Source organism: Ambystoma mexicanum, chromosome 3p (genome assembly GCF_040938575.1).
Source record: "Ambystoma mexicanum isolate Mex_15411 chromosome 3p, UKY_AmexF1_1, whole genome shotgun sequence".
Classification (NCBI taxonomy): Eukaryota; Metazoa; Chordata; class Amphibia; order Caudata; family Ambystomatidae; genus Ambystoma; species Ambystoma mexicanum.
In genome coordinates, this window is record NC_090925.1 from 704049016 (window position 1) to 704070282 (window position 21267).

Here is a 21267-nt window from a genome sequence, read left to right on the forward strand (position 1 = left end):
TGACCCAAGACCTGTACTGTGAGTGTGTAAAAGGTACGTCTGCAGTGGAGAAATTATAGTGTTCGATGCAGAGGTCTTAGATGTGAATGCTACATGCGTGTGTGACTATTGCATACTACCCAATGTGGGAGTGTTGCATATAAAATAGTGGAAATGGAATAAGGAGCGCCTGCGCTTTACTGCGGTGTAGCCCTCGCTGTAGCTGGGAAGGCGCATGTGCTACAATCTGCCCTTTTGAGCGTGGTTCCTTTGCAAATGGAACTGTGGAACAATCAGTTGTCGAGGGTGTGGGTCACAGGAAGGGGCAGTGGTAGATTTCCCCAAACCTCGATGCAGTGAGGTCGACAGATGGACAAACGCAGAGTGCTCATCGTGGGCGATACCTTTGTGCAAGATCGGCACAGGTATGCCGTGGAAAGAGGCTTTGATACTAACTTTCAGTTGGAAGGAGTGGAGGCTTTTTGGGGCACAGTGTATGAGGGGTTTCGATGCCATGGTTCTGCTTTGTACACGTGTGGCCTCTGTCGGCAGTGTGGATGTTGTAGTCGTGCATTATGGAGCACTACATTTGAGGTACATGTTGTACTCACGTTTGCTCCGTCACCTCAAGAAGTTGATGACAGCAGAGATGCAGATTTATCCCACTGCCAAGCTGATTTTCTCCTCCATACCACCAAGAGGTGCATGGGACCATGCCGTTGTAATTTGCCAACAGCCAGAGGTTGGGAGGTGTTTCATAAACAGAAGCAGGTGTGACTATGTGCACTGCTGGGATGTTCTGCACCGACTAAGACAGCATTAACCAGCAAAATTTGCAGTGGTTCCAAGGAAATGGAATTTTTTTTTACCTCCATTGGCAATGCTGTTTTGTTTGCCACTCTGCACGCAGAGCTGCAGACAATCCTGTAGAACTGTAAGAGAAGCGTTGACATTCAGTCTGTACAAATGTGAGAAGCAAAAAGTCATCAAAAGAGAAAAAGAATTTAAAAAAAAGTTATGCAAGCACATACATAACAAAAACAGGACAAAAAATAAAATGAAAAAATAAATAAAATAAACTCTACTACAGACCCAAACCCCTACCCTGTTCTACATTTATCCTGGGTGTATGCATGAACTGTATGTATTTATGCAAGCTGGGCACGATATTTCTTTTAAAAGTGTGCAGTAAGTGGGGTACTGCGGAAAACAAACAACTTTGCAGCGTACACGGTAAGTGGATGGCATCTTACTGTGGTGCATACATTGTGTGTATGATATCATATTATGTGTAATTGTATGCTATGACATTCGTAATGCGCCTACACACACGTCTACCGAAGCCCAACAAGGCAAGTGAGGGGAGGGGAAACTGAGGGGAGACAGAGACAACGACACTACTGGACCAGGTGTGACTTAGATGGGCCAAGTGGATGGATGGAGGGAGGGGAGGTTACAGTACATGGGAAGAAGAACAAATGTCGAAGTAAAAATAAGGGCCAATTGTGGCAAGTGCACACAACAGGTGGTGGATGCACCGTCAGGCATACAGAAAACAGTCCTCAAGTGCGAGGTTTGCAAGAAAGCCAGTGCAGGGGTTTGCCTGGCGGGGGGAGGTGACATGGGCCCGACATCACAGAGTCGCCAGGTAAGTAGTGCAGAATCAGTTTACGTCAGGCAGTTTGCCGGGGAGAGCAGCAGACATAGCAGACACAATGAGAAAAGCTTTGAAGTGCTTCTGGAACCGGCGATGGTTCCCCTCAAATGTCAGGGAGCCAGGAAGGCTGTTGCGGAGGGAGGCCACAGGTGAAAAAGAACAACTACCATCAACTGTTTTTTTGCAGAAGCGCATGACCCTGAGGGAGTTGGAGGCGGATGAGGGAAGAGCTTGCGCACGCAAATATATAGGGAGTTACAGTTGATGTTATTGAGGTGCCAGGGGCCCGAAGGTCTTCCACATAAGGCAGAGTCTTCTCACTTTATTCCTCGCAGCCACTGGAAGCCATTGGCGACATTTCAGTGCAGGAGAGATCATCCCAAGTCGCGCAGTCCTCTTCTGGATGTGTTCCAGCGGGCGGAGAGTAGAAGGGGACAGATTTAAAAAGAGCCTGTTGCAATAGTGCAGCGTAGACAGAAGTACAGCTGTGCAGACAGTGATCTTTTGGAAAGTTGCTTTCACTTGCTACCATATATTCAATGCTGATATTGGTGTCATTTTTTTATGATTTACGTAGGAGGTGGGTTAGCGGGGAAAACATTTTGTAGCGTTGTCGGAAGGAAAGCAGAGAGTTCGATATTACACTGAATGATATGGCTAAATTATAACATTGCAAGCACATATCACTTAAGTGCCACTTCATGGTAGGGGGTGGTTAAGAAACCAGTATTCTTTTAAAGAACGTAATGGCCGCTTAGTGGCAGATACCGTGCGCAGAGGGCACTTTTAACCCAGTCATACACATAGTGCAGAAAAAGTTTCTGTACCTCCTTTTTGTGGTGATGGGTGCGCAAGTTGATGAATGTGGATGCACAAATATTGCAATCTTTTACTGAACTTTCTACTGGACGTGCTCAGTTGTGCTGTCCAGTGACAGCACACCAGCAGGCTGAATTTGTAACGGTACCTATGAAGTGTTGTGCAGAACTGACAATGTTAGAGGGCAACGTCTTGGATGGCATTGGTGGAATCGTGTGTGCCCATTTACCTGTACCCAATGAGGTTGTACTGGACAAAAAGGTAGCGGAAAGGGAAGAAGGACTGCTCCTGCTTTACTGGGGTGCGGCCCTCGCGGTACTTTGGGTACCGCATGTGCCACAATCTGCGCTTCTTACCTTGCTGGCCATTGGACATGGGACTGCGGGATTATCCAATCAGGTACTGTGGGTGTGGTTCACAGGAAGGGGCGGTCAAACTGCTGTACATTACACTGCGTTGTGAGGCTGGCTGACTAGGCGAAACGCAATGTGTTGCCTATAGGTGATGCCTTTCTATTAGATCTGCACAAGTATGCCCTGGAAAGAAACTTTGATGACAACTTCGGGTTGGCAGGAGTGGTTGCATTGTGGAACGGTGTCTACGAGCGCAGTTTCGCCGACATGGATGCACTTTGCAAAGACCTTGCCACTTTTGCTAGAGCCGATGTTATCGTCATCCACTACAGCGGCATGCATACGGGTTACATGTCTTGTTTAGGCTTGTTCCGTCGACTGAAGAGGTTGCTAAATCTAGTGAAGAGACTTTTTCCCACTGCCAAGGTGCTTTTCTCATCCATAACACCACGAAGAGTATGTGACATTGCTCCTGGAAGTTGTTCCAAGCCAGAGGCGGGAAGGTGTCTCATCAACAGAAGCATGTATACTTGTTTGTCCGCTGTTGGGATGTTGTTCTGCACAACCTAAACTACCTATTGCTAGGCAGTAAGCCCAAATGCACTCCTACCGAATCTTCGTTCGGGAGTTAAATGTTGACTCTTAATTGATCAATTAATACTCTCATGTGGAGAGAGTGTTAATTGAGTCTTGACTTTAACATATTACAAAATAGAAAATAAATAACATCAATAAAGGATAAATCAGGCATGTAAGATCACTTATGTAACCAATTATACAGATCTGGTACTGACCAATACTTTTTGATACTTTTTAATAGAACTCTCAAGGTCTGTTTTTTCAAACAAATAAACAATGTACAAAAGAATTATTCAGACAATGGTGAAGCATCCAGGAATTCTCATTCCAATTAACAAACAGAGTATAACCTGGTTTGTAAAGGTACATAAATGTAACAAAAGCAGAAAGCAAGTAGCTCAAAGCTTAGCCTTATTATTCACATCCTGTAAATGTTCAAAGGGACATGTATACATTTCATTAACCAATTGTAAACCAGCGATATAAATTTAACAAACAGCAATAAGTTCACTCTTAGGGTTTTTGTATTGTGAAGTAACACCATTCATTGAGAGTTCTATTAAAAAGTATCAAAAAGTATTGGTCAGTACCAGATCTGTATAATTGGTTACATACGTGATCTTACATGCCTGATTTATCCTTTATTGATGTTATTTATTTTCTATTTTGTAATATGTTAAAGTCAAGACTCAATTAACACTCTCTCCACATGAGAGTATTAATTGATCAATTAAGAGTCAACATTTAACTCCCGAACGAAGATTCGGTAGGAGTGCATTTGGGCTTACTGCCTAGCAATAGGTAGTTTAGGTTGTTTAGATATTTTGTCCCAAGTGGTCTTGTGACGTTAGCCCGCCTGCACCCGAAATTTCACCATAAAATTCATTGACATTATTTCTTTATTTAATAGTGTGAACTAACACCTTTGGTGTGCTTCTACTCCAGATCAATTATCCTGATTTACATGAGCTGTGCATTCCCACCCCATAGTTCTTTTGATGTTGTTCTGCAACAATGACCTCATTAGTTGTGGAAATGCTGAATTTTTCCAAGCAAATGGCATTTCTTTGTCACCCATTGGTAATGCTGTTTTGTATGCCCGTCTACAAGATGTGGTGAAGAGTTTACTTTAACAATGTCCGCACATGAAAACACAAAATCAAATAAAAAGTGAAAAAAGTTGTTTCTCTAGAAGCATCTAAAAAATGTTTTTTTTAAAACTCTTTTCAGAGCTGCCCCTTACAACAAACCCCCCATACCCTGGTTGCAAGTTATTCCCCCACTCTCGTACGCAGCACGAAAGCCACATCTTGGGATTTTCAAGATGACGCCCATAGAAATGGGACTGTGGAGCCACAGGGATTGCGCAACAAAGTTTCTGGGCGTGGTGTGTATGCAGAGGACTGTTGTACAGAACTGATACTGTTACATGGAGAGCTCTACAAAGCCATTGGTGGAAGCGTGCAGAACTTTTTTAACAGTACGCAGTGACGGCGTGCTGCAAAGAAGACACTGGAAAGAGAAGGAATGTTTCTGCTTCATTGGGACACGGCCCTCGCCGTCCCTGGGGAAAACGCACGTGTGCATACCCCCCTTTGCCGCTATCTACCCATGAGATTGGAACAATGGGGACTACCACAGCTGTGGGTGTGAGTCACAGCATAGCCCGTTCATAATTTTCTCCATTACTGTGCATACTCAGCCAGACTGACATGGTTGCTATTAGTTGCAGACACACTGTAGCACAGATTTGGTGCACCATTACTTACAGGGCAAACCTATGTGGCCTGCTACTCTGCTCTAAAAAGCTGCAAATAGATTGCACAGCACCTCTGCGGTCTGCCCTTTTGTAGGGTTGCTGTGGACAACTTTCACCCGGAAAGCAGGCCTACACTGTTCCAAAACGTACATACATGTGCAAGGACACATTGTGGTGTGTTTGTAAGAGTGTACTTTCTGAAAAACACTCTGTACATTGCTCACCCCTGCACTTTGCTGCTGTTAGAGGGTCCAGCTCCTGGCACCCAAAGTAAGGGCCCACGCACAACGTGGGTGTGGTCGCATGGTGACGTCGCCAATGTTCTCCTTTGGGATGGCTGTCCGTGTTTTGGGCAAAATGCGTTGTGAGCATGTGCATCCTGTGCACACCGTTGAGTCTTCTCTGACTAAAAGTGCGCCATACGTGCACCGACCATTTTGGGAGTACAAAAGGAGGGAGGATGATGTGTATAGCTACCTGTAGGGCGTGTGTGGATGCCTCAACCTAATTAACGTTCCTTCACATATGCTGCACAGTGGCGATGTTACCAGGACACAGAGGAACAGACACACATGCGTGTACTTGCACCACGCACAAACGTCCGCTCCCACAAGCATGGATAGGTGGTGGACAAAATGCAGACATGCAGAGCCTGCTGGCGGCGTACGGATGCCTCCATTGTCATTGTGGATAGGCTGGACAGCTGCGGTGTCTGTAGGACACCTACCTTTTTCTTACTTGCGGTCGTTGCAACGAGGACTGTGTGCTGCTGAGTCGGAACCCCATTTCAGGTTAAAAAAAAAAAAGAATACCACACAAAACACTCTTATTATTACTGTTTACTTGGACACATGCATACACCCCTTTTGGGAAGGGGTAGCTGAAGTGGATACTTATTGTGGGGAAATGGGGATTTGCACAACTTGCTTGTGAGGGGAGGAAGAGATTGATGTATTACTGTAATGTCTCCCATGAAACGGGTTTTGAGGGAATGGCGGGCTCCGACATGGGAGTTGCAGGTGCGCCAGTGCCGTTTCATTTTGTTCAGAATATATCCTTGTATGTAACCTTTAAAGCAGCACCATTGTTCACCAATTTCTCCACTTTGACGTCCATGCAGTCCATTTCCCTATGCACAGAGTTGATTTCCTTTCCTTTGCCTGTATGCTGCTGTGGAAGGGTTGCTGCTTGTACTGCCTTGCTTTCCTTTCTAGTATGTTCTCTTACCGAAAAGAGAATGTGTTTGGTGTACATGAAGCAATATATATTACATAATTTACGTTTCACAGCACTGTGCGTACCAATGGGGTTACTATAAAAAATCATTGCGTCATGAGGGAAATTTTCATCCTGCCAATTGCTGCGTTACAAAAAGACATGTTATGCTTCTGTACTATTGCAAACTGCAGCACTTGTGCAATTATTAGACAAAGTTTAGGGTCTTTACTGCATTGTGGCGACGTTCAGGTTTTAGCACTTTCCAGTCGTTACTTTGGCCGTTCGTTCTTTGTTCCCCTTTACAGTAGCAGTGTGGTAAGATTGGTGAAGGCAGACGTCACTTCTGTTGATGCATTCAGTTATGGTGCACTCCCTATGCCTTTGTCCGGTTTACTTCATAAGTACACAATTTGCAAACCTACTCTATTTTCCCTGGCAATTCTTGCACATGGTGGCGTTTGTCCATGTTCTTTGCTTTTGGTGATGGTACTACTATGTAAGAGAGCACATGCCTTCCTCAGCAGGTTAGATGCCACACAATCTCCGCAAACAGACCCATAGTCCGCGACTACTGTCCGCATTAACATGGTGCGAGCAGTTGCACTATGTTGCACAGTTCTTGTTTACAAACTAAGGGTATCCTGCTAAAAACCAATGAAATTCACTGACAAAAACGTTGTTAAAAAGGGACATTATGGTTATGTTGCACTAGTAAAAAAACCTATGCAATTCAACGGAAAAACGTTACAGGGACATTATGGTTAAAGGTAAAACCAAAAGAAACCAGAAATTCGCAAGTTATTGTCAGCTAAGCAACCATAACTCGCGCTACCCCTGTGCACAAGGACTAACACCCATGACATCACAACTGTCATTCATGACATCACAAGTGGGGCTCCCTCTTTTTTTGTTGAGGGACATATGTACACTGGGTACTTGTCTTCACTGGGAGTCAGGAACTAAAAGTGGGAAAGGTGCTATATTTGTTGACCTTACCCTTCTCATATGTTCTGACACTACTTTCCTTAGGGTCGAGTCACATCATAAAATACATATACATAGGGGAAGAAGGCAAGCCTGAAACAGCATCAGTTCTGTGCATGAACATAAGCAGTGAGGGTATGAACACTTTCTGGTGGTACTACTTTTTTGTTGACTTTACTTTCTCCATGTAGGCTCATATTTGTATACGTTGTGGTCTCTATGTGTTGTGTATAGTAGTACAGTAATGTAGTAAGAGGCATTTGTAACTACTTATTGCATGTGTCACATGGCAGAAAGGTCTCAAACGAAAGCATTCATCATTGTACCATCAACATACGAAGATTTTGATTATTACACCTGTATGATACATGCTGTAGACAATTGCAACGTTTCTAGACTGTGCGCATGTACTGGAAAGGACTCTAATGCAATGGTGTTTTATATCTATACATTCCTTAAAGAACTATGTATCTCATGATAGTTCTTCCAATGAATTCTGATAGCTTTTTGCCAACATGACAATCCCTTGTGGAGGATTTTTATGAAAACTATATACACACATGTGATGTCATCAGTCATATCCTGAATGACATTGGTGATGTCATGGGTGTTAGTCCTTGCAGTGCACAGGAGTATCGCAAGTTATGGTTGCTTAGTTGACTATAACTTCCCAAAAACAAAAACAAAAAATAAATAAATAAATAAATAAATAATCGCTTTTACCCGTAACCATAACACCGTCCACTGAATTGCATATATTTTTACTAGTGCAACTGAACCATAACATCCCTTTAACAACGTTCAGTGAAAAAAAAAAAAATATATATATATATATATATATATATATATATATATATATATAATATATAACTCCCGTAATCGACTTTCGAAAACAACTGTTATACTCTGCATCTTCCACTAGATGGCAGCCTATGCATAGCCTGTGAAATAAGCAGATTCCACAAGCGATAGATATATCTACCACCCTCCCACTCTCTAAAAACGCCTGGTAGTCTACCTTACCTGATGCTCCTCTGGATGGGTCTTCCATAGTCGCCACATTGAACATTGCTCAGCCTGCACCCCTAACCCCATCCCAAATTCTTGTCTTACCTTGTATCAAGCTAGAAACAGGCACGGTCCATAGATGTTATACTGTTCATCCCAATATACATGTTTCAGAAACAAAAACCTATCATATGTGGAGTGTGTGTAAGCAGTATTTAACTATCACCCCACACCCTTCCTAGCTGGGAGGTCCGACTGCTCCACCACAGAATCATTGTGAGAGTTAAGTCCAACTCGATGCTCACCTTGCCAAACGATACAGGTTACTTTTCACAAGCACTTGAAGGAAGTCTTCCACTCTGCTTCCAGAGTCATCCATCGGTAAAGTTACGGTGCCATAAAGTGGAAATGGCAAAGCACGAGAGCCCATAATGGGTTCCGTCTGTCTTGAAAGCACCAGTAGGCCTCCTAGGAAGAATCCCTGTGCCCCCTTACTCTTATGGCCTGCTCCTCCAGCCCGATACAGCAGTGAGGAGGAGTCATGCCCTGGATCAGCTGGCCTGGGCATCCTAAATTCCAACTACAGCTTTCAAAGGCCAAAGCGTGCAAACTAAGGCTGTAGCCTAGACAGCTGCCTCTTCCCAGTCACCCATGCCTGCTCTAGAAGCCACAGGCTTAGTTCCATGGACAACAGTTGCAATTCTGTGCAAACAGAGGCCAGCCTGGGGGACAAGAAACCGTGCTTGTGCTCCTTCTCGTCTGGCACCCGTACTCAATCTACAGGACCAGAAATAAAATATCACCCACCTTTGGAGCATCCTCCACCCTGTGGGTGGAGATCCAAATCCCTTTCTCCTTTGCTGCCTTTTATGCCTCCCACCATGTATGGCAGGACCTTTATCAGAGCATGCCAAATGCTCAAATTAGCTCAGTCTGTGACGAAATCGGGCTTTGTGGGCTTGGAGTCTGTGTGCACAAATTACTGACTTTGGCAGGAGGTAAAACTGAATGTCTGCAAGGCTTCCATTGTATTGTTTGTTTAAATAGGCTATTGCGAATTAAGAGTCAGGAGAGTTCACATCAGAAAACAAAGCTTGCTTTGTGGGGTTTTGGCCTCCCTCTTATCCCAACCACTTGCCCGCCAAGGAGGAATCAGAGGAACGAGTGGGAGGGACAAGCCGTTTTCCAATTAGTTGTGCACGATAGTCATGATGCGGTGGCACCCTCCAATGTTAGACATAGGCCAAATAATAGCAACCGTGATGACCTGTACAGGGCGGTTCTTGAGCCAGGCAAACGTACGCTGACAAACTCCATGCTCATAGAGCCAAAGTTCATCAGAAGCAGCGATGGTCTCCAGTTGGTCAGGGATGACGTACTAAGGCGAGTAGGACAACAGAAACCCAATGGCGGAGAGCAGGGCAGATGAAAGTTGAACTGCTCTAGCTAGACGGGTTTATTAAGTGTACCGTTCAGGTAGGAAGTGGGCTCCAGGAGTTTATTGTATAGAAATGATCGCTCCTCAAAATGTGCACTCTCCGCTAGCCATTGATGAGTGGTAACTGAGTCTTGGCGATTAAGAAACGGAGTGATATGCGCAGAACTGAGAGGGCAAGTGACTTAATGCCTGGCTAGTAGTTTGCAACTTGAAAAAAAAAAAAAGGATTGTCATGAGGTCTATCTGCCATGTATGCTTAAGTTGCAACAGCAGGACTTTCTCACCGTCTTCTTCAGTTTGCCATTAATCTCCTGCTTCAGGGCTTGAGCCAGGGTTGCACCCGGTTAAACAGGAATACTGGATCAGAGCTCAAGCTCTTCTTCCAATCAGAAGGGTGCATCCATGCCAACATACGGCTGCTGCCAAATCACGGGTCCCCACATTCAAATGTTCCCAGACTCGCAGGGTTAACACTCTAGATGTGAATTTTGCTCAGAATCCAAGCTGTCCTTATGATCGAACCCGATCAGGTCTTCACTTCCCCTGCCTTCACTGCTTCCGAGACAGGAAAAAGTCATTACCATATATGGCTGTATCAGGTTTCCTTAACACTAAAGGCACAGCGTTTAATTAGCGAACTCTTGATGTGCTGCAATACAGGGCGTGCCCAGAAGCAGAATCGCATATCACAAATGTGGTTACATCTGCCACCAATGAAAAGTGGGCACACAGCAAACAGTGTGAATCTCTTCGGATCGCATCCTGGATGACACTTAAAATTCAAATCCATTCAGGAAAAATTGTCCTTAAACCAGTCAGGAGAAAGTAATGTGTACATGACCTCTCCTTTGAGGTACTCGCTAGGACTTCACCAAAACAAAAAGGACTGCTGCGTTTTCCTGCATTTGTTGCACCCATGTACACTTCCACCTCCCAAGAGTTCGCCTTCGTCAATAGACCACAGCTAGCACCAGGTGGGCATGTAAAACATAAGGATTGTCCGTTTGCTAAGGTTTGGAAAGTAGCCCAACACACCCTAAACCAGGCTGGCACAATCAGTGGTGGGCAGGAGGGTGGGGCGGTTCATGAGAGTAGGTCTAAAACATTGTGAGAGCCAAAGATTGCAGACCTCGGCCTCAAACACATGGCTGGGTGTTGCCTGTGTGAGCATTAGCCATTTTGGAGAGTTTAGGCTTTCAGTAGCTACCTCAGGAATCATGGTGACATTTGTGATAACTAAACTCAACTTTAGCACCCCTCCCTTTTAATCTTTATATAAGCTCCCTTATACCGATCCTGGTAGCCACAGACACTGATGTTGCCCATTGTAGGGGCAGAAGGCAGCAAGTTCTTAGTTATGGCGGCGATGCAGTGTTGCTTGCCAGTGCAGACACTAGCTGACACTTCTAGGAAATGTATGTATCATGATTTGACGGCAAGCCCAGGGGAATAGTTTGTCATATGGTTCTCCAAGGCCATGCAAAGCCCTTTGCAGCCATCAATAGCGTTCAATGGACAAAGGCTGTAGGTTTGCAAGCAGTTAACCTGCCTTGGGAATGGTTTTAGTCAATGTCTCTCCTGGAAAGGCAACATTGAAAATCAGAGATCTAAAATGAACCAAGCAATGGGGGGTGCTTGTTTTGCTTTACAAAGACACTGAAGAGGCACTCGGTTGAATATATGATTGAAATTTACACAGGCAAGGCAGTTGGTGTTGGGGTTTAAGAGAGAAGTAGGGTGTTGCTGTAGCAACTTGGAGATTTTACAAGGGGAGGGGGGAATCGTTTCCTTGCACAACTCTTTGGTGTCCCCACTTCCACACCCCCACACCTCCTGTATCAGGAAACACGCCTTGCCTTTCTAACAGATCTGCTGGCGTTGAGGCCAATCCTACTGTGTCCTTAGTGAAGAGGGTTTACTAACCACACTATTAATAAGGAATATTTGAACACTGGGGAGTTACAATACAATTTTGTCGACCGTTTAATAAAAAGTAATTGAGGATGTTGGGTTTAGATGGCTACTTTGATAACCCCGAAAGTATTGCTGTGATCTCTAATCAGCATCTCAGACATTTTTGACTGTTCGGGACAAATTCAGGGAGCATAAGAATCTGAGCAAACCCTCGATTGGGATGCATCTTCCCCTATACCTTGCAGGTGGGCTGTGGGAGGAGGTGTGGGGGGTGGGGGTAAGCAGAGTATCTTAGGACTGTCTCAAACAATCATCATCCGACCCTTTTAACTAGGGCCCAATTTTAATGCTTTCCTTTAAAAGCAAGAATATTAAAATGGCCGGGTGCTACTTACTTCGGCAATGGGCATGGTCTGTATAGTGAGAAGGAAATGACTACTGTTTTGTCCATTTTATAATGTTGCTCAAAGCATTAGTTATTGAATGTGCTTAGGAAAAGGGGGCTACGACAATGGACACCAGCCTTTTTGTTTTTGGTCTTTACTGGAACTAGGGATTACCCTGGCTTTTGGCCATCTTTTTATAACTCACATGACAAAGATCTAAAACTACTTGGGCTGACTGAGTGGAAAGGATTCTAGGCATATCACATGCCCAGTCATTGGATTTAATTAGTATTTTTATGTATTTTAACTTGCGCAAATTGTAAACACCGAGGAGATGCGTGGATTGTGTATTAGGATGTATTTTTGTACATTTCATGGATTTTTTTTACAGGAAATAAACCGGATTTGATTAGGATTATGACTTGCACAAAAACAATGGGTTGAGATGCGGAAGTCCCAGTGCTGTCCCGATGCCAAAATCCCCAGGAGTCTACGGCTCTCTGGAACCCGCTGTCTGTCTCCAGAGACACAAAAACTCAAGCTCATGAAGCAGACCAATAGAGGAGTTCTATAATTTTTTTTAGGTAGTGAGGTGCATCCGGTAGGAAGATTTGGAGACTTTCTCAGGTTCGGATTGGACCCTCGGCCTTTCGTCCCTGGGGAGTGGGGGCTGGTTTCTGCCCATGTCTGGGCCAGTTTAAAAAAAAAAAAAAAAGTTTTAAGTTTGAAAAAACAAATAACACCTGCAATGGCAAAATTCATCAAAGCAAGTTAACTTGCTTTGATGCTTTATTTGCATGCATGATGTGTGAATCATAAATTATGATGCATGCACCTTCACATGCTACTGCAGCATGGGCTGGCTGCTGTCACCGTGCCCACACTCCATGGGGCAGGGGGCCCCCTGGAGTTGTTGGGCTGTTGTATTAGTGATACAAGTGATAAACTATCAATTTTAGAGTATAATAAGCATCCATTTCGGACTATGTATTTTGCCTTTAGCAAGTTGCAGTAATAGCATTTTTTTTTCTTCTGCCGTTGTCTGTTACGATCACCACAAGACATTCCATCTCGGTGTCCTCGGTCACTTGACAAAATCCTTGTGCCTAAAAGCTTCTGTACAGTGTAGAAATATTTGACCATAGCACATCAAGTGGCCATTGACTTCACTGTGCCACAATGAATGCTTTGTTGTAATGGGCCTCATTACAAGTTTGCTGGTACAGTAACAGTACCGGTAAGCTTGCTGGTACCGTTGTTACCGTACCGGAAAACTACGAGTTCTGCTCGCGGGTGCCTTTTTGCCCGCCAGGTCTGACCTGGCGTGCAGACCGGCACCCGCAAGCAGAGCATGTTGGATGCACCGGCACCGTTCACAAATGAAGTTCACATGAAAATAGCAAACATATAGACATTTGGACATTTATAACATCACTTCAACATTTCAACAAAAACAAGTCATTTTCTCTGTGTAAAGCAGCATAAATATACTGCAGTTGGGGATAGTGCGTCTACACCACGGTGTTTCAGCCGTTTCTAGGTGTGCTTAATATGCCACATCTGGTATACAGCCTTCTTCAGGACGGGGGTCTGTACTGTATGATGTCTGCGCTATGGGTTTATTAATTCCACAGGTTCTGTTATTTGGAAGTTGTATGAGCCACAAGGGCTAATCTCGGTCTGATCCTCTCAGCCGGAGGTGAAATTTCACTTTTAAATGAGCTTAATTTCTTTTTCCTTCAGGTAGCCCCACGGGCAAAAACCTGAGGGTGCAGGACCTGCTCGCAGTCTGCCGCTGTAGCGTCCGAACCTCTGAGTCATTCTACGATTCACGGAGACCTGGCTGAGGCGTTAGTAAGGTACATGCTTACTTTCTGAATGACTAAAACCCACAAGGCACATTTGCTGCCTTTAAATTCAAAGCGTTTCACTTTGACCACCACGAAAAATGGGTTCCGAGTTTGACTTACCCTTTGCCGAGAACATTGCAAACCATATATGTAGGCAGCTCTCACCCCCCCACACCCCGCCCCATCACAAAGGAAGCCCACATCTCCAATGCCTTTTGTGAAGAGTTAAGTTAGTAAATGCCCCAAGGCAATAAAGACAGGCCAACTCCCAAGATCAATTTCGAAAGGGGAGAAGTCGCCCAGGAAAACCACCCAAAAGTTACTGGCTTGGCCGAAATAGTAAGAGCGCAAAAAAATAAAACATTGAAATAATGCGCAGCCATCAATGTGATTTGAAAAAACAATAAGTCGACTGATTTTGAGTGAAAGGTAGAACAGCGCCATTATGCACTACGTGTCCCTTAGTAGAAAAAAAAGACTGATTCAGCATTATTGCAGGTTTTACTTCCTAGGCGGAACTTCTGTTCACAGGAGAGCGGCAGAGGTACAAACTATGGAAAAACACAGCAATCATTGCAATTTTTAGAGGACTATAGTTGAAGCAGTATGAATTTCGACCAGGTGCAGGCTGTTCACGTATCGGGACCTGGGCTTCATATGTAGGGGCCACAAACAAGCACAGGTGCAGGAAAAGAGGACTTCAAAGTGTAGGTCTGCAGAAGGGGGGGGTGGCTTCTTTTTTGGAACAACGAGAGGTGAACAAGTTACTTTCTTACCTGGTAACGTTCTTTCGATGGGATGGTCCGACGACGTATTCCATATCTATGACAGGTAATCACCACAGCTGTGCTGCTTCGGAAACTTTTCCGGCGTCTGCGTCCTGCGTCGATGACGTCGATACGCCGACGTCTAGGACCTCCTCCGACGTCCGACGTCATCCGATGTGATAAGTAGGACGCACGACGCCTGTAGCCTCAGTTGTAGTTTTTTCCCCCAGAACGTGTGACAGAAGTCAACTGCCAGTCAGACACAAAGCCTTGCGGAACGTAAGCTGCAATCGCAAAAGAAATTCTGCAGCGGGGAAGGCAGGGCGGGAGCGATATGGAATACGTCGTCGGACCATCCCATCGAAAGAACGTTACCAGGTAAGAAAGTAACTTGTTCTTCGAGGGGATTGGGTCCTCCGACGTATTCCATATCTATGACAGACTCCCAAAGCAGTACCAGAGCAAGGAGGAGGGAAAGAATTTATAAACAAAATTAGAATAGCCAATCAAATAGCAGAGCAAAGGACCGCCTTGCCAAAGGCCAGATCCTGCCCTCTGATGGAATCGAGGGAATAATGCCGTACAAATGTATGTACTGAAGCCCAGGTGGCTGCATCACAGATGTTGCGAATAGGAACACCCCTCTGCAGGGCAGTAGATGCAGCCATGCCCCTGGTAGAATGGGCCCGCAAGCCAGCCGGTGGGTCCTTACCCGCCAAGCGGTAACATTCCGAGATGGCCAAAACAATCCAGCGGGACAAAGTCTGTTTCGTCACAGCTTGCCCCAAACGCTTACCAGCGTAACCAATAAAGAGTTGATCGTCCACTCTGACCCGGGACATGCGTGAAACATAAAAGCTTAAAGCTCTCCTAGGATCAAGCCTATGGAGCCTCTCCTCTTCCTTACCAGGATGCGGAGGAGGATAGAATGCCGGAAGAACAACCTTCTGGGCTAAATGAAATTCCGTCACTACCTTCGGAAGAAAAGAAGGACGAACTCGAAGGACAACCCTGTCCTTGTGAAATACAGTGAAGGGTGGCTTAACTGAAAGTGCCTGCAACTCACTCACTCTGCGAGCGGAAGTAACCGCAACTAAAAACACAGTTTTCAGAGTTAACAGCCTCAAAGGGCAAGAATGTAAAGGCTCAAACGGAGCACCCATAAGAAACCTAAGAACAAGGTTTAAATCCCAACCGGGCACCAGGAAAGGTGACGGAGGGAACACATTAGTGAGCCCTTTCAGAAACTGTGAAATTAAAGGGATCTTAAAGTAAGAACACTCATCAGACGAGCGCTTAAAGATGGACAGCGCTGCCAGGTAACCTTTAATGGTACCCACTTGCAAGCCCCTGTGGGCCAAAGAAAGCAAAAAGGACAGAACCATGGGGATGTCACATGCAAAAGGATCCACATTCCGAACTCTGCACCAGTCGCAGAACTTACGCCAACGGCAACGGTACAGAGACTTAGTTGCTGGCCTTCGGGCCGAAAGCAACACCTCCATCACGTCTTCAGGGAGGTCCCAATCCCTATACCTCAACCTTTCAGAAGCCAAGCGTGAAGGTTGAGGGATCTGACCTCTGGATGGAGAACCAGACCCCCCTCCCGTGAGAGCAGATCGTCTCGGTAGGGAAGACGACGTGGAGGGCAGATGGACAAGTCGAGAAGGTCCGGGTACCACGTCCTCCGAGCCCACGCCGGAGCAATGAGGATCATCCGGGAACCGAACTTCCGCAACCTCCGCAGCACTTGCGGGATGACGGGGACTGGAGGAAACGCGTACAGCAGCGGGAACGACCAATCCACCACGAACGCGTCTCCTAAGGCCCCTCTTGGAGAAAATTCCCGCGAGCAGAACCTCCCGCACTTCCGGTTGACACTGGAGGCGAAGAGATCCACTTGAGGGGTCCCCCAAAGGGCGAAGATCTCCAGGAGAATCTCCTGAGCCAACTCCCACTCGTGAGAGATCGCGCTCTGCCTGCTCAGAGCGTCCGCCGTCACGTTTTCGACTCCGGCCAGATGAACTGCCGAGACCGAAACTTCCTGCTGGATGGCCCAGAACTCGAGCTGCATCGCCTCCCTGCACAGAGGAAGTGACCCTGCCCCCCCCTTTTTGTTGAGGTAGTGCATGGCCACCGTGTTGTCCGTCAGGATCAGGACATTCCTTCCTCGCACAGTCGGCAGAAAAGCCTTCAGGGCTAGCCTGACGGCCCTCAGCTCCAACAGATTGATATGGAGTCTGGACTCCGACGGAGACCAACGACCGCTGACTGTCAGCTCGTTGGCATGAGCTCCCCATCCCGTGAGGGATGCATCCGTCACGATCGTCACCTCCGGCCAGGGAAGCCAAAATGGAGCCCCCTTCATCAAGTTGCCTTCGACGGCCCACCACAGAAGGTCCTGGGCGACCGAGGGCGGCACCTGAATCGGGTCCGACATCCTGCCGGAGGACTGCGACCATTGCATCTTGAGTGCCCACTGCAAAGATCTCATGCGCAGGCGAGCCTCTGGCACCAGAAGAATGCAGGATGCCATGAGGCCGAGCAACCTCAAGAACTCGAACGCAGGGAGCGTCTGGGCATGCTGAAACTTGTGCACCATCTGCTGAATGTGAAGAGCCCTCACCTGGGGAGGAAAACACTGCCCCAGGGAAGTGTCGAGCACTGCTCCGATGTACTGGAGCCTCTGCGTTGGCGTCAAATGGGACTTCTTTAAATTGAGGGAGAAGCCCAGCCTGTGGAGGGAGTGGCAGGTGACGGACAGATGATCCAGGACTTGCTCGGGAGAGCTCCCCCTGATCAACCAATCGTCCAGGTAGGGGTAGACGTGAATCCCCCCTTGCCTGAGATGCGCTGCCACCACCACCATGAGCTTGGTGAAAACCCTCGGGGCGGAGGTCAATCCGAACGGCAGGACCCGAAACTGAAAGTGCGAGTCGCCAACCGCGAACCTCAGGTACTTCTTGTGCTTGGGATGGATCGGCACATGGAAGTAAGCATCCTTGAGGTCGAGTGACACCAACCAGTCCTGAAGCTGAAGGGCCTGGAGGACTTGAGAGAGAGTAACCATCTTGAACTTGTCCTTCCTGAGGAGTTTGTTCAAACCGCGCAAGTCCATGATGGGTCTCAATCCCCCGTCTTTCTTGGAAATCAAAAAATAAGGGGAATACCATCCCTTGTTCCTCTCCGCTACAGGCACCAGTTCTATAGCGCCTTTCTCCAGCAGGGCTTGAATTTCCTGCGCAAGGAGCGGATCCGGACACTTCAAAGAGAGGTTCCCCGGTGGATTGTCGCGAGGCCTGTGCCGAAAGGGAAGACAGTAGCCGTGGGCTATGATCTCCAGAACCCACACATCTGAAGTAATGGCTTGCCACTCTACAAGATGCTGCGCCAGCCTTCCCCCAACCGGCGAACCATGGGACATGGCCTCATGACTGAGTAGGAGCGGCTGCGGCGTTACCCGAGGGCAAAGAGGTAACTGCCCGAGCGGCCTTGGCACCACGGGTACCCTGTCGTCCACCTCTGGTACCCCTGCGTTGGCCTCTTTGACTGCCAGCTCCTCTCGCTCTACTGAAGGATGAGTAATAGCGAAAGGAACCACCCCTCCACTGCTGTCCCCTAGGACGAAAAGGCAGAGGTTGGCGAACTGCAGCGCCCAACGACTTCGCTGCAGCTTTTGAGGTCTGCAACCTCTCAAGGCACTCGTCAGCCTTGCTGCCAAAAAGGCGTTCACCATCAAAGGGCATGTTGAGGAGCCGGGACTGCACATCAGGAGCAAACCCCGACTTCCGCAACCACGCAAACCTGCGTATCACGGTGCTCGCCGCCATGGACCCACTGACGCAATCAGCCAAGTCCAGACCCGACTGAACGGACTCACACATGGCATCCTTACCATCCTGGACCATAGCAAGGAAACCCTCCCGTTCAACCCCTTCGGGAATATGTTCAGCCGCTAACGCAACACAGTTCCACAGAGTGTGCGTGAAACGTGACAAGGCACAAATGGAGTTGGCCGCCTGAAGCGCCATACCACCAGAAGAAAACACTTTCTTCACCCAGCCATCAAAACGTTTGTCGTCCCCATCAGGAGGGATGGTAGGGTACGACGCCTGCTTTGCCGGGGCCGTGGCCGCCTGCACCACCAAACTCTCCGGAGTGGGGTGCCTGGTCAAGTAGCAGGGGTCGCTACTGGCTGGACGGTATTTACGCGACAAGGATCTGCCCACCGCCGGGAGACTCTCCGGAGCAGTCCAAGCCGCCGCCACCCTTCTCTGTAAAGCCATATGGAACGGCAGAACCGGGTCAGTTGGGGGACCAACATCAAGGATGTCCGTCAGATCATCCTGCACAAACTCCCCTGGGGGAGCAGACCATCCCAAATACTCAGACACCCTAGCCATAAGGCGCCGGTACGAGGAATCGGCATGGGAGCCAGGCTCAGGCCTACAAAAGTCCACCTCCGGGGAGGTGTCCAGTCCACTGGCATCATGCAGTGACTGCCTCAAATCGTCAAACTGACTATGGCCCGAGACAATTTCATCAGGCACCAGACTAGGAACCAGGCCATCAGAATCCTCATCCGCCTCCGAAATAAATTCCAGGTGGCGAAAAGGCACCCGAGAGTGCTTGCTCTTAACCAGAGCCTTCCTAGGGGGTACACCCGTGACACGGGGCACCTCCGACACGAAAGGCGTCGATGGCGTCGAGCGAACCGGCGCCGACGCCGAGAAAACCGGCAACGGCGCCGAGAGGATCGGCGTCGAGGAAATCGGCGTCAACGTCAGATGCAGCGCCTCCAGTATCGGCGGCGTCGACACAGCCCTCGAGGCCGGAGCCCCGAGCGTGTCCCTCGACGACCTGAACGTCGACGGCCTCGACGACGTCCTCGAAGCCGGAGCCTCGAGAAAGCCTGTCGACGCCCTCGACGCCTCAGACGTCGACGTCTTCCTCGAAGACTTCACAGGAGCACACGGTCTCGAACGCGTCGAGGACCGGGACCTGGAACGGGTACGGCGAGAACGAGCCTCCTTGTCCGAACGGGACCGCTCCCGTGACTCGTGCCGACCACTCTTGCGAGCGGTGTCTCTCGACCTCACACGGCCGACCCCACTCGGGGGCGCGGACGGCTGAGTACCCTGCGACTCAAGAATCGCCAACATTTTCTTCCCGAAGGAAGCCCATTCCTCCGGCGTCGCACGGCTGGTGGGGTAACCGACGTGCCGGGCAGAATCCTCGGAAGAGGACCTGGAAGGCGACCGGTGACGGCGCTTCCGAGAATGCCTCGAAGAGGCTGAGGAGTGGCGAGACCCACTCCTAGAAGAAGACCGATGAGACTTCCGACGATGACGCGGAGAGTCACCCCTCGAATCATCCGTCGAAAGCCCCGCCGACTTCGACTTCCGGGGCTTGGACACCCGACCTACCGACAACTTCTTCTTACGTTCGCGTAAGGCTTTGGACGTGAGCGACAGGCAGTCAACACAGTCATCCGTGTCGTGGGCCTCCCCGAGGCACCAGAGGCAGGCGTCGTGCGAGTCAGTCACCGACATCTTGGACCCACACTCCCCGCACTTCTTAAAGCCCGGACGCGGGGTTGAAGACGAAGTAGAAGACATCGCCGAAATTCACAAACGAACAGGTTCGAAGAACCAGAAAGAACAGAACACCAAAGAGACGAGGCTTAGAACCGAGAAACACGAAGCAACACGTTCGCGGAAAAAACGGAACTGAGGCTACAGGCGTCGTGCGTCCTACTTATCACATCGGATGACGTCGGAGGAGGTCGGAGGAGGTCCTAGACGTCGGCGTATCGACGTCATCGACGCAGGACGCAGACGCCGGAAAAGTTTCCGAAGCAGCACAGCTGTGGTGATTACCTGTCATAGATATGGAATACGTCGGAGGACCCAATCCCCTCGAATATATGATTTTAGCAAATTTACCCACCCGTGACTGATTCACAGGTGGTAATCCCATGAAAGTGTTTATACTTAAAGGCCGCAGAAAGAACTTACCACAGCATCCAGAAACTTGACACAGCGGAATAGCTCAGGCTGGGCCTCACAAAACTGCCGAAAAAGAGCCCGTCCAATTGGCTGCTTCTCACAGAGACTGACGTAATCACGCTCTATAGAAGAAAACAAACAACAATGGGTGAGCTACATGTCGAGCCTGTGTATCACAAGAATTCCGCGGTTCCACTACCGAGTGAAAAACACATCTCTCCTACAACCCAACACTGAACACAGCATTACCACGCTTCTAATGCAAAGCACATTACTAAATACAACATCATCAGAATCCTGAAATAAGACACCAACACTCAGAACCATCCTTCCCTAACCAGTCAAGAAACCATGGTGATACAGGATTACTGGCCTCCCAAGATACTACACTAAAAAGGGAGTTAGAGCCTTCCCAATATAGGAAACCACATTCAACAGTCCCTCTCTCGGAAGATAGCCTAAGCTTATATTGAAACAGAGGAGAAACCATCAGACGGCCTTTCCACATTTTCAGGCACTCACACCACAATTAACACAGAATTACTGCT

At 47.8% G+C, this 21267-nt stretch overlaps 1 protein-coding gene across 3 annotated transcripts in view; it reads right to left on the bottom strand.

The window, feature by feature from the left end:
- The window catches only part of GRK6 (G protein-coupled receptor kinase 6), a 729447-nt gene that overhangs the window by 584838 nt on the left and 123342 nt on the right, over positions 1-21267 (bottom strand). For all 3 annotated transcript variants that reach the window (XM_069651525.1, XM_069651526.1, XM_069651527.1), the window contains exon 3: positions 20729-20841. In XM_069651525.1, the coding sequence (XP_069507626.1) occupies positions 20729-20841 (113 nt within the window). The remainder of the gene's footprint in view (positions 1-20728; positions 20842-21267) is intronic.